This window comes from Nerophis lumbriciformis, linkage group LG10, assembly GCF_033978685.3.
Source record: "Nerophis lumbriciformis linkage group LG10, RoL_Nlum_v2.1, whole genome shotgun sequence".
Taxonomy (NCBI): domain Eukaryota; kingdom Metazoa; phylum Chordata; class Actinopteri; order Syngnathiformes; family Syngnathidae; genus Nerophis; species Nerophis lumbriciformis.
Genome location: NC_084557.2, coordinates 15,302,814 through 15,329,735, shown reverse-complemented (window position 1 = coordinate 15,329,735; position 26,922 = coordinate 15,302,814). Strand labels below are relative to the sequence as shown.

Sequence of the window (26,922 nt, the reverse complement as noted above, 5' to 3'; positions counted from 1 at the left end):
ATGCGGCTCCGGAGCCGCCGGTTGACGACCCCTGTATTAGGATCTTACTAAATTAGCCCTTTACTGTACATAAAGCCCAGGGGAAAAAAAGTTTTTTATTATCGCCCATGCGTGTTTAGACGAGTCTACCGCCGCACGAAATGAAACCCACCACCGGAGGTCATTAACTTCATGTTCTGTTGTACATAAGGTTTTAAAAAAATGGGATAATGTTGCACATTTCTTATAGCAACAAACCCAAAAAGCTCAGTTTTGCGCCAGGGGCAATTTTGCAAACGAGACAAGGCAACCGCACCCCACAGATACTTTTGTACATTCTGGTCCTGTGGGAAACTCTGTAACTACACCGCTCTCACGAAATAAATATTAGATTCGAATAAACTAATACTACTTTCACTTTAATTTAGTTTTAAAGTATCAAGCCTGTGTCAAAGCATCCGCCATTTGCAAAAGCTGAAATACACGCCCAAAAACACCCAGATTTTTTTTTTGTGCAATTTTCTGCACTACAACAAGAAGAAGGCTAGAGGCGTTATCCATATTTTCCTATATACAGTAATTTTTTTTAAAGGGACCTGCACTGACGATGGATGTAATATTTCTATGTATTCTAACTCGCAAATAAACGTCAATAAAAGTCGGCTTACAGTGCAGCCAACGGGAGGTCCTCTATTCTGCCCATAAAACCTGATAAAACATGCAAAAAGAGCCAAAAATACTGCATTTACATTTTGTGACTTAAAAAAATAACCAAGTATTAGTGATATTGTTATTATAAGCGCTAACGCAGACAAACTATTTATAAGGGTGCCATGATCATAAGCTTGTGTGCCAAATTATCGACTGATAGATCGTAGATTATAAATCATGCCTCTCACCTGGATAGTAGAAGGACGAGGACGTATTTCGACAAGTTGGTATACTTTGACACCCAATTTAAACCCGGAAATGGCAAGAACGACACGAAAAGATGCTTGGTTCAACCCCCTTTTCTTCGCGAGGATTATGAGTCATTCTACATCTAAATGGGAATATATGAACATCCTAGCAGTTGGCATCCTAATGACAGCAAACATTGTACAGTAAGTGATGTTTTATTATGTTTGTTGGCTCTCATGAATCCCCAGTAAATAATAAATAATCAGTGATGTTTAAAAAAAAGCAAACGCTGTGTTGTGTTTTTCAAATTAATGTGCCTGTTACTACATTACATATATACAAAACCCAAAACCAGTGAAGTTGGCACATTGAATAAATCGTAAATAAAAACAGAATACAATTGATTTGCAAATCCTTTTCAACTTATATTCAATTGAATACACTGCAAAGACAAGTTGAGAAACGCATTTCTTTTTTGCAAATAATCATTAATAAGTGTTTGATGAGCATTCCTCAACTTTCTCAGTCTTTTTTGCCACTTGTGCCAGCTTTTTTGAAATATGTTGCAGGCATCAAATTCCAAATTAGCTGATATTTGCAAAAAATAACAAAGTTTACCAGTTCGAACATTAAGTATCTTGTCTTTGCAGTCTATTCAATTGAACATAGGTTGAAAAGGATTTGCAAATCATTGTATTCTGTTTTTATTTACGATTTACACAACGTGCCAACTTCACTGGTTTTGGGTTTTGAACTTACATCGTGTATATAAAACCCTAATGGAGGCATTTGGATGTTTTTAAGGGCTTTATAGGCATAATAGAGCTGTTCCCATGAGCTCTATTATAAGCAAACTTTTGATCGCATTTATTTACTATTTAGAATGCATCAAAAAAAAAAAATCCATCTGTCGTCATGTCTTTTATAATGATTGTGAACTAGAGATGTCCGATAATATCGGCCTGCCGATATTATCGGCCGATAAATGCTTAAAAATGTAATATCGGAAATTATCGGTATCGTTTTTTTTATTATCTGTATCAGGTTTTTTTAATGTTTTTATTAAATCAACATAAAAAACACAAGATACACTTACAATTACATACCTGCCAACTTTTGAAATCAGAAAAACCTAGTAGCCAGGGTCCAGGGGCCGCAGGCCCCGGTAGGTCCAGGACAAAGTCCTGGTGGGGGGTTCAGGCTTCGCCCCCGACGCAAAATGATTATTAGCATTCAGACAGGTTAAAATGTTGCTAAAACCATCACTTTTCTATCAGTCACAGTGACTTTTCAAAACAAAAATATTACAGCAAAAATCATATTGGTTGATTGACATGTTTATTCTGTAAGCTAACTTCAACAGTTTGAAATTATTTTGACAGTTAATGCCAGTTATCCTGTCAACCTTTCACAAGACTTCAATTTGTTAATTGTAAGTATAAACAGTATAAACACTTTTTACAGTAAACAAATGGTAAAACAGTACTAAACAATTCCATTAAAAAAAAAATTGGTGTCATTATTAACTTTCTGTCCAAGCTTGTATAATCTACTGCCTTGTTCAATTGTAAAAAATATTCTGTGCCTAAAATTCACATTTCTATCACAATTATCATACTGTAAACATGGTAAGCTAACTTCATTAAAATTAATAGTCCTGTCAATAGCATGGAATTACAATTCAAATGTAGTTTTTTTGTAAGCCTTTCAAAAGAATTCAAAATATGAAAAATTAATGAAAATTAATTTAAGCCATCAGACACTTGAAAAGTGGCACATCACATCTCTAATGTAATCATTTTAACTTTTCAACAGAAATAGCACTGCAAAAATATTAAGGACATACTTCTGTATTTTGGTAGTTATGCTGTCAACATTTAACAAGATTTCTTCAACTTGGACTTGAAAGCATAAATAGTATAAACACTTTTTAACAGTATAACAGTACTAAACAATTCCAATAGATAACATTGGTGTCATTACCTTTTTGTGGCTAAAATCCAAAGTTTTCCACTTGTATCGCTAGCAACGGCATTAGACTTGTGTTTTTTTGTCCCAACGTGGTCTTTTACATCGCTATTTCCTCCGTGTCCGATCGAAAACTCTTGTCTGCACAAGGTGCAATTCGCATTTGACTCATTTTCATTAATTACTAGTTTCTATGTAACTGTTTTTATATTGTTTTACTTTCTTTTTAATTCAAGAAAATGTTTTTAATTTATTTATCTTAATTTATTTTAAGGAACTCCGGGCGGATCTCATCCGCCCGGAGTTCCTTAAGGCTCTGTGGGGCTGTCTTGGTTGACAAGACTCTGCAGCATCGCGTGGACATCGGGGGCAGTACCTTTGGATTGGCAGACCACGGTGGTGGTTCCTCTCTTTAAAAAGGGGAACCGGAGGGTGTGTTCTAACTATCGTGGGATCACACTCCTCAGCCTTCCCGGTAAGGTCTATTCAGGTGTACTGGAGAGGAGGCTACGCCGGATAGTCGAACCTCGGATTCAGGAGGAACAGTGTGGTTTTCGTCCTGGTCGTGGAACTGTGGACCAGCTCTATACTCTCGGCAGGGTCCTTGAGGGTGCATGGGAGTTTGCCCAACCAGTCTACATGTGCTTTGTGGACTTGGAGAAGGCATTCGACCGTGTCCCTCGGGAAGTCCTGTGGGGAATGCTCAGAGAGTATGGGGTTTCGGACTGTCTGATTGTGGCGGTCCGCTCCCTGTATGATCAGTGTCAGAGCTTGGTTCGCATTGCCGGCAGTAAGTCGGACACGTTTCCGGTGAGGGTTGGACTCCGCCAAGGCTGCCCTTTGTCACCGATTCTGTTCATAACTTTTATGGACATAATTTCTAGGCGCAGTCAAGGCGTTGAGGGGATTCGGTTTGGTGGCTGCAGGATTAGGTCTCTGCTTTTTGGAGATGATGTGGTCCTGATGGCTTCATCTAGCCAGGATTTTCAGCTCTCACTGGATCGGTTCGCAGCTGAGTGTGAAGCGACTGGGATGAGAATCAGCACCTCCAAGTCCGAGTCCATGGTTATCGCCCGGAAAAGGGTGGAGTGCCATCTCCGGGTTGGGGAGGAGATCTTGCCCCAAGTGGAGGAGTTCAAGTACCTCGGAGTCTTGTTCACGAGTGAGGGAAGAGTGGATCGTGAGATCGACAGGCGGATCGGTGCGGCGTCTTCAGTAATGCGGACGCTGTATCGATCCGTTGTGGTGAAGAAGGAGCTGAGCCGGAAGGCAAAGCTCTCAATTTACCGGTCGATCTACGTTCCTATCCTCACCTATGGTCATGAGCTTTGGGTTATGACCGAAAGGACAAGATCACGGGTACAAGCGGCCGAAATGAGTTTCCTCCGCCGGGTGGCGGGGCTCTCCCTTAGAGATAGGGTGAGAAGCTCTGTCATCCGGGGGGAGCTCAAAGTAAAGCCGCTGCTCCTCCACATCGAGAGGAGCCAGATGAGGTGGTTCGGGCATCTGGTCAGGATGCCACCCGAGCGCCTCCCTAGGGAGGTGTTTAGGGCACGTCCGACCGGTAGGAGGCCACGAGGAAGACCCAGGACACGTTGGGAAGACTATGTCTCCCGGCTGGCCTGGGAACGCCTCGGGATCCCCCGGGAGGAGCTGGACGAAGTGGCTGGGGAGAGGGAAGTCTGGGCTTCCCTGCTTAGGCTGCTGCCCCCGCGACCCGACCTCGGATAAGCGGAAGAAGATGGATGGATGGATAATTTATTTTATTATTATTTTTAAAAAGGACCTTATCTTCACCATACCTGGTTGTCCAAATTAGGCATAATAATGTGTTAATTCCACGACTGTATATATCGGTATCGGTTGATATCGGTATCGGTAATTAAGAGTTGGACAATATCGGAATATCAGATATCGGCAAAAAAGCCATTATCGGACATCCCAATTGTGAACGATAGGCAAAATTCCCCAAAAAGTGCAATTCCGCTTTAAGCATCATTTTGTGGTCAGGTTAAACTTCCCCTTTGGCCCCTAATTGTTTATTCATTTAAGTGAGTTTCTTACACATTTTAATGTAGACATCGCTAATAGTTACTTCTTGCTTCTAAACAGCATGTTTCCATTTGGGTTAGCATGGAAAATGAGCAGTTAATAGAAGGGACAGGACAAATAGAAAACTGGAAAGTGAGTACTAGGAAAGCATAAAAAACATGTGACATTACAAGCTGTTTCAATGGCCCCCTCTTTCGGCAAAAAGCAGCACTTGAACATTTTGCAAGTACAGTAACCCCAGATTACACAACATCAAATATGATTCACAGAACAGCTTTAAGAAATGCATGTGAAACATTGAGGCGTCAACGCGACGCTGCTGACCTGTGAGACGGCGTCGCTTGGTGCTCACACGGTTGGTGTTTTGAACGGTGCAGCACAGGTGGAGCATAGCGAACATGGTGAGGATCATCACCACACTCTGGAGCAGCAAAGTGAGCTCAAACTGCTTCCCGATCCTGCAAAATGGCAATCAGACCATCACAGGCACGTGTACAGTATTTGGATCAGTATCTGTCCAGTCAACAACAGAGGAAGAGTCTTTGCAGGAAAAAAAAGAGGACATGTTGGAAATTGTGATGAAGGACTCGCATTAAAACAGTGAGAAAAAGACTGAAGACAAAGAAAATAGTTTTGATTTCTATATTATTTGTTTTGCTGTGCGTAGGGCCCCTCGATGAGTGCAGAGTCAGTCGGGATGGGCGATATAGCCTAACATCTATATTGCGATATATATTGCAGCCTCTTGCATTAGCGATATACAGCACAGGCCAAAAGTTTGGACACAACCTTCTCATTCAATGTGTTTTCTTTATTTTCATGACTATGTACATTGTAGATTGTCACTGAAGGCATCAAAACTATGAATGAACACATGTGGCATTATGTACTTAACAAAAAAGGTGAAATAACTGAAAACATATATTCTATTTTCTTCAAAATAGCCACCCTTTGCTCTGATGACTTTTTTTGCACACTCTTGGCATTCTCTCGATGAGCTTCAAGAGGTAGTCACCTGAAATGGTTTTCACTTCATATCGAGAGAATGCCAAGAGTGTGCAAAGCAGTAATCGAGCAAAGGGTGGCTATTTTGAAGAAAATAGACTATAAAACATGTTTTCAGTTATTTCACCTTTTTTTGTTAAAGGGGAACATTATCACAATTTCAGAAGGGTTAAAACCATTAAAAATCAGTTCCCAGTGGCTTATTTTATTTTTCAAAATTTTACCCATCACGCAATATCCCTAAAAAAAGCTTCAAAGTGCCTGATTTTAACCATCGTTATATACACCCGTCCATTTTCCTGTGACGTCACACAGTGATGCCAATACAAACAAACAGCAAGGTATAGCGACATTAGCTCGGATTCAGACTCGGATTTCAGCGGCTTAACACTGTCTGATAAGATAATTACTAACAACTATGAACTAGGTTTACAGCATATGAAATACATTTGGCAAAAACATGCACTTAGAGAGTGCAGACAGCCCATTTCAGGCGCGCTAAGAACATATATTTTTCCACGATTTCAGCACTCAGGTTAACCATACCTAAATAGACACAAAATGCTGCATTACACAAGACTACCCGAATGTACTCGAATGATTGAAAAAAATAAATGTTTTTAAGCTAAATTATTGGTAAACACAGTTTATGTATAATAATTTACGTAAAACCGCGAAAAATGACAAAGTTTTCATCAATTAATATATTCTGTAGACATAGCCTCATCCGCTCTCTTTTCCTGAAAGCTGATCTGTCCAGTTTTGGAGTTGATGTCAGCAGGCCAGGGAAGCTAGGGTCGATATTCTTCTCTTGATCATCTTCGGTGGCATAAGGGACGGTGTGAGCCAAGACATCCAGGGGGTTTAGCTCGCTCATCTGCGGGAACAAACTGCCGCCATTGCTTGCCGTGCTACCGAGGCCCTTTGTCCCTGAATAGCTCACACACTCCGGCAGATTCAATGGGGGTCTGGCGGCAGATTTCTTTGACTTTATCGTTGGAAATGCATCTGCTTTGAGTGTCGCAGGATATCCACACATTCTTGCCATCTCTGTCGTAGCATAGCTTTCATCGGTAAAGTGTGCGGAACAAACAACTGACCATTTCGTCGGCTTTCCCCACACCCTCGTATTTTGAACAAATTCCGTCCAATTTCTTGCCACTTTCGCATCTTTGGGCCACTGGTGCAACTTGAATCCGTCCCTGTTCGTGTTGTTACACCCTCCGACAACACAGCGACGAAAGTGAGAAAATGGCGGATTGCTTCCCGATGTGACGTCACGTTGTGACGCCATTGCTCCGAGAGCGAATAATAGAAAGGCGTTTAATTCGCCAAAATTCATCCATTTAGAGTTCAGAAATCGGTTATAAAAATATATGGTCTTTTTTCTGCAACATCAAGGTATATATTGACGCTTACAAAGGTCTGGTGATAATGTTCCCCTTTAAGTACATAACTCCGCATGTGTTCATTCATAGTTTTGATGCCTTCAGTGACAATCTACAATGTAAATAGTCATGAAAATAAAGAAAACACATTGAATAAAAAGGTGTGTCCTAATTTTTGTCCTGTATTGTGCATCATAATATATTATTTGGCATATACATGATGATAGAATCATTTCAAAATAGGTTACAAAGGCTCCTGATTTAGCTGCTGACATTTGCGGTAACACATCATTTCATGATGTATTATTTCCTAATAACTATTATAAACCTACTTGTTAATTTATTTTGTAATATCTGGTTACTTTATGTAACATGGTTCTGTTAAAACGTAATAAGGACATATTATTCTGTTGCTTGGACACTTTACATTAGTTTTGGGTGACACAAAAAATACCAAGTAGTTACTAGGGCAGTATTGGTCATACCAATGCTGATACTGATACTTAACATTTTTAAGATTATTAAATGACTGATCACAATTGTAATAAGACAAAAACACAGGCTGATGGTGTAAAAAAAATCCAATAAATATTTATTAAAGTATTAGCTTTGATTTGAATTATTTGTTTTTTGCCCTTAACGTCCTCCTGTGCCAAGGGACTTATTTCCTGAGTGTGTAAATAATAACAAAAATGACAAAAAAAATTGATAATAATTTTTTTTTATCTAACCACGGTAGTATCGACTTTATCCTGATACTATAATTGTAGGGATGTAACGGTATCAAATCTCATGGTACGATATTATCACGGTATTAAGGCCAGGGTACTATATTCTTGTAGTATATGTTTAAAAAAAGCCTTAAAAATGCTTTATAAAATTAAGTGGCAGGAATGTTTAGAATAAACACACACTGACTGTAATTGAACACAAACATAATGCTCAAATTATTACTACACACACATTTTTAAGTGCAAAGAATTGTGCAGGAACATCCATTGTTTCAAGCAAATATTGAAAAAAACATACACAGTTGCATGTCTTTAAAGTGACATCTAGTGTAAAAACAATAAAGTTCACTTTAGTGTCTTTCAACTTTTACTTTGTAAGAAGCAGTATCCTCCACAGTGGGCATTTTTATATCAGTCTGGGAAATATATATATCAGTCTGGGAAAATAATTCTCTCTCAGAAAAGTTCACTAACGTAACTTCTAAGAATGTAAATACCTCACAAACTGGCTTCAAATATATTTTCTGGATGACAGTTTATGAGTAGGCGACTTGTCCAGTGTGTACCAGCTGAGATAGGCTACGACATCGAGAGAAAAAAGCGGCGGTAAAACATAAATGGATGGATTGAGGATTTGCCAAGTAGTTTTTCAATTTCCTCATATTTCCCGTGTTCAACATTTTTTTGGTGATTACTTCCGTGCTGTGCGACATGACCGGCTGGCTTTGTGCTGCCTTGGAAACACTCAAGACCAAAACATCGCTGTACAGAACACAGACTTTCTTACCTCTGCCAAAGAGCTTATGTTTTCGCCAGAGATTGTTTGCTAGCAACATAACTCAAATATTTTGATGACATTTTTCAGGAAATGTCCAAAAAAACAATTTCTCTCCTCGACTATGAACACACTTCACTTCTTGCTTACGGCCATGTCAAATGTTCATCAATGATACCCTTAACATAGTTTCGTTGTACTTGTGCAATGACAATAAAGTCCTATCCTATCCTAATCTCATGCGTCCTTTCAAGTTCTAATCCATTAATAACTAATGACACGCAATGTATTTCCTTTTACTACAAAAAAATCATAAATTTAGTTTTGCTGATATTTAAGGACAATTTATTGGCATTGAACCACTTCGGAATTTTCTGGAATTCATCTTCTACAATTTGTAGGACCTCATTTATATTTTCTCTTGAATAAAATAAAAGTGGTGTCATCCGTAAATAGAATGCACCTAAGTAAATGAGACAAAGTCACAATGTCATTTACATATAAAAGAAAAAGTATAGGTCCTAGGACCGATCCTTGAGGAACTTCGCAAGATATATTACATTTTTTAGACTTTGTTATTATTTTCAAAAGATGGTTTTCTGTTTTTTAAATAGCTTGTTTTGCACAAATAAGTGCATGTAAAATGTCAATTAATGAATGACATGAAATTCTACCTCCACCATATTCTTATCCCCAATATTGTATTGTATTGCGATTAAATTCCAGCCGGTTAAATTATTTTTAAATGATATTAAAAGTTATTTTGCAATAAAAAAATAAGTATTTTGCATGAATTAATTTTAGTACAAAACATGTATCAAATTCAATTAAATGAAAATGTAGAAAAAAAAATGTACATAAAAAAGTGACACTTTCTTTTAATGGTAGTGGGGGAGAGCCTCAAAATAAAATTGTGTCTGTGTTCAACACTTTGGAATCAAATAAAGTTGCTACAAATGATGGCAGCACTGTAATGTTGCGTCATAGCGTGTGTTTACATCCCTTAGTAATGCATTGACCTTTGCAAGCAACCTTATTTTGCTTGCCTCTGCTGCTCCGTGAGCAGAATGTAGCCTCTCGTTTGTATTTTGATGGCATCTTTCCATAACATTAGGTCAAACAACATTGCGCCCTCATAAATAAAACAGTTCAAAGTATACACTTGCAGACTTGCTACTCCATTAAGTTATGACTAGAGCATCAGGATCAAATGTCTCCTATGCGAACAATTCTTTATCCTTACCAGAAAAAGATTCGCAGGATGTTGGCTATGAGCAGAACCAGACACACTCTGGTCGAGAACCCCTCAGTGTTCCTGCTCCTCCGGATTTCCTGATATTGGGGTAGGTAGGGCAGGGATCCTCCAAACACCATGACAAAGGACGCCAGCCAGGACAACAACATCCAGGCGCTCTCGGTTTCCTCCTCCTGGAGAGCATCCATCATACAAGGGGGAGAGCAGCGTTCGAGGAACCTGGCGAGAGGAGTCTGAACAATATTCTGAAATTACAGAAATACCACAAAAAATATCAGAATAACTTTTATTTCTAAAAATGTCAACGGTCGACATTTGATCTTGGAAATTGAATGACATCATCTAAACCAGGGGTCCAACCACTCTCTGAAATCCGGCCTGCGGGAAGTTCTAAGTTTAAAAAAAAATCTCTGTGTCTCCTAGCCGCTCACGCAAATCATATTGTCTTAAAAATGCATTTTCCCATCGATAACGTGACCTCATCGCGCTCGCGCAGCGGCAAGTGCGCACTCTTTCAGTCAATTAGTGCATGAGGAATATATATATATATATATATATATATATATATATATATATATATATATATGTTTCACAGGTTTCCCTGCTCTTCAGGGGATTTCTTAAGGGATCCCCTGAAGAGCAGGGAAACCTGCGAAACAGGCTTGGAGGGATGAAATAGCCTCTGTGTTTTTTCCTGATCTAACGTACATACATACATACATACATACGTACGTATGTATGTATGATGAATGCTCTCCATGTATATATATATATATATATATATATATATATATATATATCGAAGGGAATAAGCGGTAGAAAATGTATGTATGTATATATATATATATATATATATATATATATATATATATATATATATATATATATATATATATATACATACACATACAGCCCGGGCCCCGGCCAAATTGTTTTAACTCAACACGGCCCCCGAGTCAAAATGTTTGGGGACCCCTGATCTAAAAGCGTAAAATACGACAACGGAGACCCCGCCCGGACTGTTGAACAACTTAAGCTGTACATCAAGCAAGAATGGGAAAGAATTCCACCTGAAAAGCTTAAAAAAAATTGGTCTCCTCAGTTCCCAAATGTTTACGGATTGTTGTTATTAGGAAAGGCCATGTAACACAGTGGTAAAAATGCCTCTGTGCCAACTTTTTAGCAATGTGTTGCTGCGATTAAATTTTGATTATTTGCAAAAAAATAAATTGTGTTTTTCTGTTCGAACATTGAGTATCTTGTCTTTGCAGTCTATTCAACTGAATATAAGTTGAAAAGGATTTGCAAATTCTGTTTTATTTACGAATTACACAACGTGCCAACTTCACTGGTTTTAGGTGTTATTAAAAGACCACAGAGCTGATGCAACCAGCTATAAAAGTAAAACACAACGGAAAAAATACCCCAAAAATTAGCAATAAATAATACATTGCACCTTGCACAGATAAAAAACTAAACAAAAACCCAATTTCAGCACCCACATATACCTCTGCAGTGCTCCACGCCATCGTCTGCCAGAAACAGACCCAACAACCGCAAGGGCGGCGTCTCCGTTTGCTGCCTCGACATGAAGATAAGCGTTCTGCCTCCTCCCTCAAGATTTGTCACACCAACACTTCTGTGTAAACACTACACACTATAGTCTGTTCTGGTATTTTATGTAAGTACTCCATAATCCCTAAAACAATGAGGTTTTACACCTCATAAGGCCTAACAAGCACTCGAGCTATGAATAAAATAAACCGTCACAGTTGGGCGATTCTGTCGAGCAGCCAGGGCCGCAAATAACCAAGTTTATTATATCACAGACTACTTAATTTGCAGTATTGACACAGTGCAAGCTAATATGTTATGAGGTTGTGATTCTACAGATGACTGACTATTATTAAATATTCCATATACTCACTCTGCACATGCATGGCTTCTTTGTCACATACACATAAGTGACCAGTGTCTGCTGACATGCATCAGCTCTAACCCAAATGGCCCGCATTTATCAACATGTTAGAGAGCAAGAAAAACCTCACAAACAAGTTATTTTTGACGTTAAACACTTCATGGCAGGGGGACATTGCAGCAGAAAGATGCCTTTATGTCCTCATGACAGTGACCAAGAACAATGTCCCATGACATCCACAGGCCATTACTTAGACCGGTGTTTTTCAACTGTGCCACGGGATACAGTCTGGTGTGCTGTGGGAGTTTATCTAATTTCACCTATTTGGGGTAAAAATATTTTTTGCAAACCAGTAATTATAGTCTGCAAATGATGTGTTGTTGTTGAGTGTCGGTGCTGTCTAGAGCTCGGCAGAGTAACCGTGTAATACTCTTCCATATCAGTAGGTGGCAGCCGGTAGCTAATTGCTTTGTAGATGTCGGAAACAGCGGGAGGCGGTGTGCAGGTAAAAAGATATCTAATGCTTAAACCAAAAACAAAACAAAAGGTGAGTGCCCGTAAGAAAAGGCATTGAAGTTTAGGGAAGGCTATGCAGAACGAAACTAAAACTGAACTGGCTACAAAGTCAACAAAAATAGAATGCTGGACGACAGCAAAGACTTACTGTGGAGCAAAGACGGCGTTTACAATGTACATTCGAACATGACATGACAATCAACAATGTCCCCACAAAGAAGGACAAAAACAACTTACATAGTCTTGATTGCTAAAACAAAGTATCGCTCAAAGGAAGACATTAAACTGCTACAGGAAAATACCAAAAAAAGAGGAATAGCCACCAAAATAGGAGCGCAAGACAAGAACTAAAACACTACACAAAGGAAAACAGCAAAAAACTCAAAATAAGTCACGGCGTGATGTGACAGGTCGTGACAGTACACCTACTTTGAGACAAGAGATATATTGATGCATGCTTGGTTATGGTTTAAAGTCATATCCAACAATTGCGACAATAACTTTTTACTGTCAACTGAGTTTCGTTTTTTAATGATTTCCACTGGTGGTGTGCCTCCGGATTTTTTCAACGCAAAAAATGTGCCTTGGCTCAAAAAAGGTTGAAAAACACTGACTTATAGACATTACTTAGAAATCCCATCTATGTGTTCATGCAAGACAGTGCAAGCTTTGTTGCACAAGCAAATAGTCTCACTTTATGGGGCTGGGCCCCTGGCATGTCTGAACTGAGAGGCATTATTTTTAGAGACGTTCTGCAGCAATATGTGCAAACATCACAGTATCGTTTAGGTCAGAGCTGGGGAAATATTTTGACTCAGGGGCCACATTTAGAGAAAAAATGTGTCTGGGGGCCAATGTATAAATGAGACATACACATTGAGCTGTAAAAATCTGCTGTACAGTATGTGCATTTGGGTCCCCTTTTTTTCCAGGAACACTAATACCAAAAGTCACAATGTCCGATGGAATTCTAAAAAAGTTATGACAGACCACCTCAAAAAAAACGAAATGGAATTTTAAATTTTTTTACTGAATGGGGCACGCAAAATATACATTAAAGTAAAGAAAGTGGGATTGACTATATTCAGTTCGGTTCAGTTTCATTTTATTTGGAACATGCATACGATACAATGTAATGCATCACACATTTCCAGTTGTTTCATTACAGCACGTCCGAAAAGGAATAGGAAGAAGCAGAGCTTATTTAATCCTACCCCTTTTCATACCATATACATTCTATCCAATTTCCTTGTTCTCTGTAACAGAACAGTGAACAAATAAAAAATATACCATAGTAAGCAAACACATATTAAATACATAAATAATCTTTATTGCAATAAAAAAAAGAAGAAAAAAAAAAGGGTTCAGATGTTCATCATAATTCTGTACTTGGTGAACAGATGTAGTTTGAACAGTCTCTTAAATTGAATCATATTGGTGCTTTGTTTGATTTCTTTGGTTAATACGTTCCATAATTGAATTCCACATACTGGTATACTAAAGGTTTTAAGTGTTGTGCGAGCATACACATGTTTTAAATTAGATTTTCCTCTAAGGTTATATTTCTCCTCTTTTGTTGAGAAGAATTGCTGTACATTTTTGGGTAGCAAGTTATAATTTGCTTTGAACATAATTTTAGCTGTTTGCAAATGCACCAATCGTTGAATTTCAATATTTGTGATTTAATAAATAAAGGGTTTGTATGTTCTCTATATCCAACATTATGTATTATTCTAATTGATGTTTTTGGTAACAAATTTAGCAAACATTTGTAGTTGTTTCCCCATATTTCTGCACAATAACTCAGATATGGTAACACTAGTGCACAGTAGAGAATATGAAGTGATTTTTTGTCCAGAATATGTTTTGCTGTGTTTATTATTGACGTGTTTCTTGCTACTTTATTTGTGTTTATTTTTTTACATGAGATATCCAATTCATTTAATCATTATTACACCCCAAAAATGTGTTCTCTTACCCTTTCAATATTAGCTATGAACCATAAAACACTGAATATTAACACCACATAAACATCGTTCCTCCATAGATATATTTTACAATCAAGCAAAACACAACAAAAATGTAACAAACAAAAAAAATATGAATGCAAAGGGTGATAAACACCAACAATATAATATATTATCACTTTTATGCAGACATTTGTTGTAAAAATTTGCTTCCGCAACTATTCCTGACACATGCGTTTTGTTGCTGGCTGCTCTGAAAACAAACCCTGCCCACTTTGCTTTGTTTGTCGTCTGAGCTGCTGTGACGTAGATCAGTGTTTTTCAACCACTGTGCCACGGCACACTAGTGTGCCATGAGATACAGTCTGGTGTGCCGTGGGAGATTATGTAATTTCACCTAATTGGGTTAAAAATATTTTTTGCAAACCAGTAATTATAATCCGCAAATGTACCGTTTTTGAGTGTCTGTGCTGTACTCTTCCATATCAGTACGTGGCAGCAGCTAGCTAATTGCTTTGTAGATGTCGTGATCACAATATGCGGGAGGCAGCGTGTAGGTAAAAAAGTACCTAACACTTAAACCAAAAATAAATAAAAGGCGAGTGCCGCTAAGAAAAGGCATTGAAGTTTAGGGATGGCTATGCAAAACGAAACTAAAACTGAACTGGCTGCAAAGTAAACAAAAACAGAATGCTGGACGACAGCAAAGACTTACAGCGTTCGGAGCAGACGGCGTCCACAAAGTACATGACATGACAATCAACAATGTCCCCACAAAGAAGGATAGCGTCCGCACAAATTAAATAGTCTTGATTGCGAAAACAAACCCGGTGCGGGGAATCGCGTTCAAGGAAGACATGAAACTGCTACAGGAAGATACCAACAAAAGAGGAAAAGCCATCAAAATAGGAGCACAAGAGAAGAACTAAAACACTACACACAGGAAAACACCAATAAACTGAAAATAAGTCACGGCGTGATGTGACAGGTCGTGACAGCACACCTACTTTGAGACAAAAACTATTGTGATGCATGGTTGGTTATGGTTTGAATTCATATTTAACAATTGCGAGAATGACTTTTTATTGTCAATATCGGCTACTGAGTTTCATTTTTCAGTGATTTCTGCTGGTTGTGTGCCTTGGATTTTTTTCAATGAAAAAAATGTGCCTTGGCTCAGAAAAGGTTGAAAAACACTGACGTGGATGACCGTAATAACTCGTTAAACACCCAAAAGCGCAGATTTCAACCATTTAAATACTTTCTGTAGTTTTAGACTTACGGCCATTTAAAAACAGCACTGCACATCATAATTTGCTGATGTTGCTCTATTGTTGTTGTTGTTGTTATTGTTGTGTTTGCTGTTGTTTTTATCTCGGTCTTATTCCCCTCTTGTCCCCACAATTTCCCCCTCTGTCTTCCTTTTTTTCCCCTTTCTATGCCCCTTCCCCTTCCTCGCCATGTCTCTTCTTCGTTCTTCTGCTTCGTCTCTGTTATATTTTTGGACATTACTACTTGCCGTAGTTTTGAAGCAATACATGATGGGAATTCGGATGTTGTGCGTCAGTGTATTAACGTGCCGGCTGGAATAAACACACGCTGAGAAATAGGTTCGTGCCTGCCTACTTTATGGGCTATGGATAACGGAGACATATATAATAGTCTCCTTTTCAGGTGAGAGAGAACGCTAAAGGCAGTGCCTTTAAGGCACGCCCCAAATATTGTTGGCCGGGTGGAAATCGGGAGAAATTCGGGAGAATGGTTGCCCCGGGAGATTTTCGAGAGGGGCACTGAAATTCGTGAGTCTCCCGTGAAAATCGGGAGGGTTGGCATGTATGGTTTGAATTCATATTTAACAATTGCGAGAATTACTTTTTATTGTCAATATCTGCTACTAAGTTTAATTTTTCAATGATTTCTGCTGGTTGTGTGCCTTGGGATTTTTTTCAATGAAAAAAATGTGCCTTGGCTCAGAAAAGGTTTAAAAACACTGACGTGGATGACCGTAATAACTCGTTTAACACCCAAAAGCGCAGATTTCAACCATTTAAATACTTTCTGTAGTTTTAGACCAGGGGTCGGGAACCTTTTTGGCTGAGAGACCCATGAAAGCCAAATATTTTAAAATGTATTTCCGTGAGAGCCGTATAATATTTTTTAACAATGAATACAACTAAATGCGTGCATTTTTAAGTAAGACCAACATTTTTAGAGTATAATAAGTCTCTTATCTTACCATTAATGCGACTTCTGGTGCTTCATGGTTTTGCTGATGGCTTTGTAGTCTGGTTGATACGTGGTTATTTTTAACACTGTGATTACCAGCGGAATTATTCATTACTTATCGTGTTAAGCAGTGTCAGCTAAGATTTATCTGAGAGCCAGATGCAGTCATCAAAAGAGCTACATCTGGCTCTAGAGCCGTAGGTTCTCTACCCCTGTTTTAGACTTACAGCCATTTAAAAATAGCACTGCACATCATAATGGCGGCGACAGTTTTGATGTCAAAGGTCTAAAAAGGCTACAGTTTTGATGTTAAAGGTCTAAAAAAATATATGTATAATGTCCGGCGGGCCTGGTTGAAAATCTTAATGGGCCGCATGCTGTCCGCGGCTTGTATTTTGCCGCGGTCTGGTTTAGGTAGTAATGTGACACAATTGCTGAAACCCTACAAAAACATCAGCATGTTAAGTCGCCTTTGGTATAACTAGCGTAATATTGTTTGACCAACTTTACCTGTCCACTTCATAGACTTTTTTTCAAGTTAGTTGTTGTTCCCCTCAGAGCTGATTTGACATCTCCAACGTTTTTAATCCACAGCGAGGACGCGCGTTTCGTGCGCGCGCACACACGCTCTTACTGCGAGTGCCGAGTTGTGGCGGAAGACAACAAAACAAAGATGCGGCTTGGCGTCTTGATTAAAAAAAAAAAGTCTCCTCCGGTCTTCCTCCTTAGCCAGAAACTGCAAAAATAAAACGAGTGTACACACTCTCGCTCAGACGTCGCTCCTTGATAAACACAAAGTCCCACATTCCTTTTGAGTTCCGCGCTGAACTCTCGCGAGAGTTCCTTGGTGGTTGCCGAGCGGCTGATGAGTGCGCAGTGGTCTTAGCGACGGGTTGCTAACATCTCAGAAGACCATTGAGTGCGCTTTTGGGTTGTTTTTTTTTCTTCAAATATATATTTAGGAGAAAATAATGGCTGAGACGGATCCTAAGTCCGTGCAGGACCTTACAAACGTGGTGAGTCGTGATACTGGTAGTTAGCGAGGGTTAGCTTGGTTAGCTGCTAACGACGGCTAGCTGGTTAGCCACATTTCTTTGCACATTCGATGCCTAAATCGTCGTTTAAGTTGTTAGAAAACGTATAAGAATGTAGACCGTTAAGTCTCTTCATTGGCAAAAAGACGCTACTGTTTTGGAATAGCTACTTTCGGTACCCCAAAGCGCTCTTTTGTGTTCAATTGTAGCACGTCTGTTTACATTTACAGTATCACACAATTGAATTACCTTCTGCATCTATTATCATTAATTGTGTTGGTTTGGGATACGTTTAGCTTGCCAATTGTCGTGGAAAAGTGTATTCAGAGGCGTAAAGTAACCATAACTATACAGTTGTTTTTTTTTGCTGTCACCAAACAGCAAGACATCCATCCATTTCCTACCGCTTGTCCCTTTCGGGGTCGCTGGACCCTATCTCAGCTACATTCGGGCGGAATGCGGGGTACACCCTGGACAAGTCGTTGCCTTATCGCAAGGCCAACACAGATAACATTCACATTCACACTCACATTCATTTCATTATTGTAAATAATGTAAATAATTCAATTTATATACTGTGATGATTATATTGTGTGATGACTATTATGAAAATAGTATATATCTGTATCATGAATCAATTTAAGTGGACCCCGACTTAAACAAGTTGAAAAACTTATTCGGGTGTTACCATTTAGTGGTCAATTGTACGGAATATGTACTTCACTGTGCAATCTACTAATAAAAGTTTCAATCAATCAATTCACTAGGGCAGTTAAAACCAAATAGTTGAGTTACACCCTATTTCCCATACTTTTGTTTGTGTTTCGGTTTTCAGGAGGGATGAAATACGAACATTTCATATCAAGCTTATTGTGACCAAAAGTGTCACCTTATTATTACCACGGTACTGTTGAACCTGCTCAAAAAGTACCAATAGCCTATACAGACAGAACACCACACAAGGGTTAACCCTTGTGTGGTGTTCGGGTCTGTTGGACCCGTTTTAACTTTTTATTAAAAGAAAAATGATACAATTAATTAATTTTTCAAACTGAGACTCACTGACTTTGGCTCATTTTGTGTGAAGAACATATATCAGAATACATATTTAATGACCACACACCATACACCACTTCTATTATTTATAACAGTGGTCCCCAACGATTGGTACCGGGCCACACAGGAAATTTAAAAAAAATATATATATATTTGTATTAAATCAACATAAAAAACACAAGATACACTTACAATTAGTGCACAAACCCAAAAAACCTCCCTCCCCCATTTATACTCATTCACACTCACTCACACAAAAGGGTTGTTTCTTTCTGTTATTAATATTTCTGGTTCCTACATTATACATCAATATAGATCAATACAGTCTGCAGGGATACAGTCCGTAAGCACACATGATTGTATTTTTTTATGACAAAAAAAATTAACCCCCCCCCCACCACGTCCGTGGGACACATTTTCAAGAGTTGACCGGTCCGCAGTTACAAAAAGGTTGGGGACCACTGACATAAGATGTCCGGGTCCAATGGACCCGGGGCTAATAAAAGTGTGGAAATTGATGTTCCGTGTACCACACGCAACCACACACACACACACACACACAGTAGGCCTAGACAGGAGGAGGACAGAGTGTAGGTACACAGAACATCAGAGGGTCAAATGTGCGAGAAAATGAGAGCAGACAGTGTTGACAAACAATGTTGCAACCTTGTGTGGGAACCGCAGGTGCATAAACACAAAAGAAGAATCCCTGTGGGATGCAGAAACTGGCAGAGAAATTTTCTGTGCAACGTTCATATTGTTGTTACTTAGCCAGCGTTTGTTTATTGGGATAAGGTAAACATCTGTTCAGTATTTTAACATAAAAGTGTTTGATTGTGAGGCATTAAAAGCCACAAAATGCAACGGGTACATCAGACCCACAAACGCTGGCTGAGTAACAACAATATGAACATTACACAAGGGTTAAATAGACACATAATATACTTTCCATGGGAGAAGAAAAATTAAATATTGTTCCAGCGCCTTCGAAATATTTGAGTGTTTGGATATTTGTATTTTCTTTCGTTTTGAGGAATCAAGGTTTTAAAGTTTTTCTTAATGATAAAGGCAAAATGGGTGTTTGTAATGGATATTATGTTGTCTTGTATTCATGTTAGCGTTTAAGATAGCTTGCGATTAGCGCACCAGCTGCTTTGAAAATATATTTTTAAATAGCAATACTAACCGTTGGGAATTTTACCGCGGTTTATCAATAAAAGTGTTAATCGATACATCCCTCCTTTAGAGGTACAATGTTGCAGTATTTAAAAAAAACTAAACAAATATGGTGCATAGCACATCAAGTACTATTTATGATTGAATTTGTGTAACCTTTTTTGGCATTTTTCACATTGTTGCCAAGAAAACGTATGTCTCTCTTTGGCAGATATTTACCTGGAGAGTTATTGCTTACATAAATAGGCTACAATTCAAATTGACCTTTTCATTTATTTCTCTTCAGTTTTGTTGGCATTTCAACTAAATTCCTGATTGTTTCACCAGGTCCAAACCTTGCTGCAGCAGATGCAAGACAAGTTCCAGACCATGTCAGACCAGATCATCGGGAGGAATATCCTACATTTTAAAACTACTTTGTTCTAATACTCAGAATTTGTAGGTAGTGTCTTATCGAAGGCAACAAGATTGTTCTTTCACACCAAGCGTTAGGGATGTCGGTACTACAGAGTATCGATTATCATAAAAACAAACGGTGCCATATTTTTGTACCTTTTGTTGCTTGTGACATCACATCCAGTTGCAGACAAGAGCCCAAACAAACACTTGGCAGGGAAACAAGCCCTTAAACAGAACTCACAAAATGTTCAGTCAAACTGTCAAGGGCAGTGGTTTTTAAACTTTTTTTCACCAAGTACCACCTCAGAAAAAACTTATCTCCCCAAGTATGACCATAATAACCAACATTAAAATACAGTGGGCCTAAGAGTTCATTAAAAACAAGGCAGATATTTTAACAAGTATATTTATTATTTTGGCCACTGTAACATTACACTCTGTTTCAACAGTAACACTGTTTGAATACCAGAAAATAAAACACTGTACTTTCAGTTTGAGAATCCCTAGTCTAGGAAATACTGCAATTTTCAATGCCATCAAAGAAGGTATGCCTGTTAAGACGCTCCAACGTAAATTAAGGCTCCACTTTTCCAAAGTTCGATGCTAATTTATTTGGCTTTGTGATTATGCCACAGATTAGCATGAGCGATTTTACATGGTGATATCAACACCTCTAAATTTGGTAATTAAAACTACAACTAAGATGCACTTTTCAGACTTCAAGTGTGTAATAAGTACATATACACAATTATAGTACGTATATAATATTTACAGTATAAACACTTTGGAGGTCTCAACATAAGTCTAGACCGGCACATTAAGCTTCATGGCAAAGACTATATAATTGAAAATGAGACTTAAAAGTGATATAACTGGATAGCACTTTTATCAGATCAATTTTAACTGTTAAATAAAAAATAAACTACTAGCATTTATTAACACATGAACACAAAAGTACAGAATATTGTTAACGGTATTGATTCCCAGGTACGGTTGAAATGTGAACGGCACTCATCCTTATTGCGCGCGTTTCTCCAATTCCTTCCATTTTCCTTGTACACAAATGACCTTAACTGGTTTTCTACTTGATGAGATGAGCACACGGATCGATGACTTGGAGAAGAATATTGCTGACCTGATGACGCAGGCAGGTGTCGAGGAAAACGAGGCAAACCCTGAAAAGCCGAAAGAGGGTCAAGGTTCCTCATGAAGGTAAAATGAACCATCTCCATTTTGACCGTTCTGCGTGACTGAAATCTCTCTTACTGGTTAAAGTTAAAGTTAAAGTACCAATGATTGTCACACACACACTAGGTGTGGCGAAATTATTCTCTGCATTTGACCCATCACCCTTGATCACCCCCTGGGAGTTGAGGGGAGCAGTGGGCAGCAGCGGTGGCTGCGCCCGGGAATCATTTTGGTGATTTAACCCCCAATTCCAACCCTTGATGCTGAGTGCCAAGCAGGGAGGTAATGGGTCCCATTTTTATAGTCTTTGGTATGACTCGGCCGGGATTTGAACTCCCAACCTACCGATCTCAGGACGGACACTAACCACTAGGCCACTGAGTAGGTACGAATATTGCAGATACACTATATTGCCAAAGGTATTTGGCCACCTGCCTTGACTCACATATGAACTTGAAGTGCCATCCCATTCCCAACCCATAGGGTTCAATATGATGTCGGTCCACCTTTTGCAGCTATTACAGCTTCAACACTTCTGGGAAGGCTATCCACAAGGTTGCGGAGTGTGTTTATAGGAATTTTCCACCATTCTTCCAAAAGCGCATTGGTGAGTTCACACACTGATGCTGGTCGAGAAGGCCTGGCTCTCAGTCTCCGTTTTAATTCATCGGGTTCAGGTCAGGACTCTGTGCAGGCCAGTCAAGTTTATCCACACCAGACTCTATCATCCATGTCTTTATGGACCTTGCTATGTGCACTGGTGCACAGTCATGTTGGAAGAGGAAATGGCCCACTCCAAACTGCCCACAAGGTTAGGAGCATACGATTGTCCAAAATTGTTATGGTATCCTGTAACATTCAAAGTTCCTTTCACTGGACCTAAGGGACCAAGCCCAACTCCTGAAAAACAACCCCAGACCATAATTCCTCCTCCACCAAATTTCACACTCTGCACAATGCAGTCCGAAATGTACTGTTCTCCTGGCAACCTCCAAACCCAGACTCGTCCATCAGATTGCCAGATGGAAAAGCATGATTCATCACTCCAGAGAAGGCATCTCCACTGCTCTAGAGTCCATTGGTGACGTGCTTTACACCACTGCATCCCACGCTTTGCATAGGACTTTGTGATGTATGGCTTAGATGTAGCTGCTCGGCAATGGAAACCCATTTAATGAAGCTCTCTGCGTACTGTACGTGGGCTAATTGGAAGGTCATATGAAGTTTGGAGCTCTTTAGCAACTGACTGTGCAGAAAGTCGGCGACCTCTTTGCACTATGCGCTTCAGCATCCGCTGACCCCTCTCTATCAGTTTACGTGGCGGAGTTGCTGTTCCCGAACACTTCCATTTTGTCATAATAAAGCTGACAGTTGACTTTGGAATATTTAGGAGCGAGAAAATTTCTCGACTAGATTTGTTGCACAGGTGCATCCTATGACAGTTCCACGCTGGAAATCACTGAGCTCCTGAGAGCGGCCCATTCTTTCACAAATGTTTGTAGAAACAGTCTCCATGCCTAAGTGCTTGATTTTATACACCTGTGGCCGGGCCGAGTGATTAGGACACCTGACTCTGATCATTTGGATGGGTTGCCAAATACTTTTGGCAATATAGTGTACAAGAACACAATGGAGGGCTTCGGCAACAAATAGCATCTGTCTATAAAGTCATCATAATGATGAATGATACCACAGTTAAAAGGTGCTTCACTAACATGTTGCTAACCAATCGTCACTCTGGTTATCTCATGCAGATTCTAAGAGACAGTCGGACACAACATACTGCCGCCGTGGAATTCTAATCCTGAAGATGGCATTGGTTTGATGTTTTTGTGTATTTTTTGTTTTTATATATATATATTGACTGTTGTGACAGATGGCTATGTATTGATTGGGGGGGGGGGGGGGGGAACGAAAGCTGAACGTTATTTGTAAAGTAGAATAGTGTGGTTTGCTCATTAGAATTGTAGAAAGTGTTTGTGCACTAACCAGGGTGTTCCATAAACATTGCGGATTCTTGATGGAGACGCCTTCATTCAGACAGAAGCCTGTAGTGCATAACAATACTGTTCCTGAGGTGAGATGCATTCCAACCCAACAGATTTTCTTCTATTAAAGATATTTAATAAAATGCAGTTGTATTAGTTTAAAATTGGTGTAAAGGCATATTTTGTATCCAACTATGAGGTGCCTTTCAAACTATTTTTCAATGCAAGGTAAAATCTCATGTTGACTTTGTACACTGTTAGTGATTGATCCAAATAAACGGTGTTTACAACTGAAGACACCTGGCAAATCACTGCATTTAAGGAACCTTTATTCAAATAAATGCAAACATAAAACGGCATAAAGAAAATACACAACAGTAACCTTACAAATGAAGTGCTAAACAGAAAAGCATCAAAAAAATGTCAAATACTAGAGCTTGATTATGTCACAACTGCATGAAACATCAAAAACATGTGAACATGGGTTTACATAACAGCAGATAGGTTGTTAATTGCATTACAGCAATTAAAAAAACAAGTGGGAAGTTAGAACTCAAAGTCCTCCTCGGTCATCTCAATGGCCCAGGCAAACTTGTCCCTTTGGCTCTTGTTGTAGATCTTTTCAATAGGTATCCCCATTTTTTTACACCTGAAACAAGTCACACTAAGTCTCCAATGTAACAAGACAAAGGGTTTTGCCATCAACTGCAAATAACCCCCTCAGTACGGCTACCAAGATGAAAAGCATAAAATGTGTCAACATTTTGCACAATACTAGACATCAATCTTGTACAGTTTCAATTAAAAAATAGTAGCTTTAAGTAAAAATATGTTGATATTTGTATATTTGTGACAGTTATTCATAGAGAGACATGTTTGGGTCCAGTGCATCTTATTTTTTGTGTACTATAATTCCAATGTACTGCTACAGTGTGAAGCTTCCTTAACAGACTTCCCTACACCAGATTAATTAATAACGTCTAGTGATGTAGGCCCCCACAACGTGCATCATTTTGTCATCTCAGGCTTTCAAGTGAGTTAAGAACGCTTACCAAGCCACACTGATGCGTGGATCCAGGTAGTTAAGCTTTGAGGTGCCCAATGCAATCTGCTTGTTTTCCTCTCGGTCAGTGGCCTGGACCTCCAGCTTTAGGAGTTGGTCCTCACAGCGCTTTACAGCTGCTTTCTTCCGCTCCACTAGCCTGAGTGTAAAAAAAAAAAAAAAAAACCACAGGGGCAAGTAAACATGTGACAGAATTATATACACTGCCCTTGTATATGTCTACTTAAAATGAGCAAAAAAAAGACATGAAATGCTGTTATTGTAAGGAAATAAGAAATATGTGTTTTGTCTGGGTACTCCAGCTTCCTCCCACAATCAAAAAATACACACGTTAGGTTAGTTTAAGACTCTAAATTGCGAATAGTTTAAATTCTGTAAATTAAGAATATTTGTTTACGAGCATATTTTACAATTGTGTTAAGAGGGACGGAGTGGCGCGGTTGGGAGAGTGGCCGTGCCAGCAACCTGGTTCGATCCCCAGCTTCTGCCAACCTAGTCACATCCGTTGTGTCCTTGAGCAAGACACTTCACCCTTGTTCCTGATGGGTCGTGGTTAGCGCCTTGCATGGCAACTCCCATCAGTGTGTGTGAATGTGGAAATAGTGTCAAAGCGCTTTGAGTGCCTGGAAGGTAGAAAAGCGCTATAAAAGTATAATCCATTTACCATAAAGAAAGAACAATATATAAAACTGCACAAAATAAAGGCAGAAAAATTATTTGTAGTTGCGTCAATACAATTAAATGAATTCATAGATGTTGCACAAACTAAATGGTGAAAATATTACACGTTTATCTTTGCATTGTGCGAATTATGTTTTTGTAATTTGCTATCAAACTACCAGTAACTTTGAATTTGCTAATTGTGTACGAAGTCTGATTAGGGATTTTAAAATCAACTTTTAGTTTTGAATGCTTTACTGTTCACCAAAATCAATCAAAGTTTACTTATATAGCCCTTAATCACAGATGTCTCAAAGGGCTGCAACAACATGAATTGATTAACGTGGACCCCGACTCAAACAAGTTGAAAAACTTATTCGGGTGTTACCATTTAGTGGTCAATTGTACGGAGTATGTACCGTATTTTTCGGACTATAAGTCGCAGTTTTTTTTCATAGTATGGCCGGGGGTGCGACTTATACTCAGGAGCGACTTATGTGTGGAATTATTAACACATTACCGTAAAATATCAAATATTATTTAGCTCATTCACGTAAGAGACTAGATGTATAAGATTTTATGGGATTTAGCGATTAGAAGTGACAGATTGTTTGGTAAACGTTTGAATGACTCTTACCATAATATGTTACGTTAACATACCAGGCACGTTCTCAGTTGGTTATTTATGTGTCATATAACGTACACTTATTCAGCCTGTTGGTCACTATTCTTTATTTATTTTAAATTGCCTTTCAAATGTCTATTCTTGGTGTTGGCTTTTATCAAATACATTTCCCCAAAAAATGCGACTTATGTTTTTTTTCCTTCTTTTTTATGCATTTTCGGCCGGTGCGACTTATACTCCGAAAAATACGGTACATATAATTATTTGTAAACATAGACTGTCAAAGAATAATGCATTTTTATTTGCGCTGCAAATTACTCCTAATGTCTTAACATTTGTCAGCCTTTTATCTGCACAAATAATAAATAATAAATGGTCATCTTCTGCAGTTTGCCAATCAGAGCTAGTTATTAGTTGGCCAAACAAATGTCATGTGGTCCCACATAGAAGGATTACATCAAATTAGTGTGTGCTTACATGAGAATTGTGGGCATTACTACCAGCAGCCTGTCAAGCACAGTATGTGTGTCATGATTAAATGCATTTCCCCAAAAAATGCGACTTATACTCCAGTGCGACTTATATGTTTTTTTTCCTTCTTTATTATGCATTTTCGGCAGGTGCGACTTATACTCCGAAAAATACGGTACTGTACTGTGCAATCTACTAATAAAAGTTTCAATCAATTAATACATCCTGGGTTCAGATCCCACATCAGGGCAAGAAAAGAGAAAAACCAAGGAAGGGACCGCAGATGTGGGGACCGGGGGACCGCAGTCCCCACAGGTGACCGGTGCAATGGATGCCGAACGAATACGGTTAATGTTAGAGTCCAGTCTATAGTGGGGCCAGCAGGGGATCCACTTGCATGGCCTTAACTACCATTTTTAGGTGACACACGGATGATGATATGACTGACTGTAAATGTACTTTGTGTAGGACATCATGCTGTAGATCATCCTCTCTCAATATACGATCTTTGGTCATGCACATCCCACTACAACTCCCAACAACTTAAAGTCCACTTTTACTTTAAACATCCCATCCCAAATG

At 39.0% G+C, this 26,922-nt stretch overlaps 3 protein-coding genes across 7 annotated transcripts in view; 1 reads left to right on the top strand and 2 right to left on the bottom strand.

Annotated features, from left to right (window-relative positions):
- The window catches only part of LOC133612620 (solute carrier family 66 member 2), a 124,624-nt gene extending 107,196 nt beyond the window's left edge, over positions 1-17,428 (bottom strand). Inside the window, exons 1-3 of the mRNA XM_061970203.2 lie at positions 17,191-17,428; positions 10,042-10,298; positions 5,224-5,357 (exon numbers count right to left, since the gene is read on the bottom strand). Of these exons, the coding sequence (XP_061826187.1) occupies positions 5,224-5,357; positions 10,042-10,244 (337 nt within the window). The 5' untranslated portion in view covers positions 10,245-10,298; positions 17,191-17,428. The remainder of the gene's footprint in view (positions 1-5,223; positions 5,358-10,041; positions 10,299-17,190) is intronic.
- A 79-nt stretch (positions 17,429-17,507) lies between these two features.
- Positions 17,508-23,832, top strand: hsbp1b (heat shock factor binding protein 1b). Its single transcript, XM_061970204.2, has 4 exons — positions 17,508-17,696; positions 20,274-20,340; positions 21,431-21,557; positions 23,288-23,832. Exons 1-3 carry the CDS (start codon positions 17,652-17,654, stop codon positions 21,553-21,555), a joined length of 237 nt encoding a protein of 78 aa, XP_061826188.1. The 5' UTR covers positions 17,508-17,651; the 3' UTR covers positions 21,556-21,557; positions 23,288-23,832.
- Positions 23,833-23,854: 22 nt separating this feature from the next.
- The window catches only part of LOC133612619 (DNA topoisomerase I, mitochondrial), a 70,320-nt gene continuing 67,252 nt past the window's right edge, over positions 23,855-26,922 (bottom strand). For all 5 annotated transcript variants that reach the window (XM_061970201.2, XM_061970200.2, XM_061970199.2 and 2 more), the window contains 2 exons: positions 24,574-24,723; positions 23,855-24,170 (listed from right to left, as the gene is read on the bottom strand). In XM_061970201.2, coding sequence (XP_061826185.1) covers positions 24,068-24,170; positions 24,574-24,723 — 253 coding nt within the window. In that variant the 3' untranslated portion in view covers positions 23,855-24,067. The remainder of the gene's footprint in view (positions 24,171-24,573; positions 24,724-26,922) is intronic.

What these genes read in the sequence shown, in the direction of transcription:
- hsbp1b (XM_061970204.2), top strand. Translation starts at nt 17,652, where the DNA reads ATGGCTGAGACGGATCCTAAGTCCGTGCAGGACCTTACAAACGTG. An exon ending in TGCAGGACCTTACAAACGTG is followed by an intron (nt 17,697 to 20,273) that starts GTGAGTCGTGAT and finishes TTGTTTCACCAG; the next exon opens with GTCCAAACCTTGCTGCAGCA. An exon ending in AGACCAGATCATCGGGAGGA is followed by an intron (nt 20,341 to 21,430) that starts ATATCCTACATT and finishes CTGGTTTTCTAC; the next exon opens with TTGATGAGATGAGCACACGG.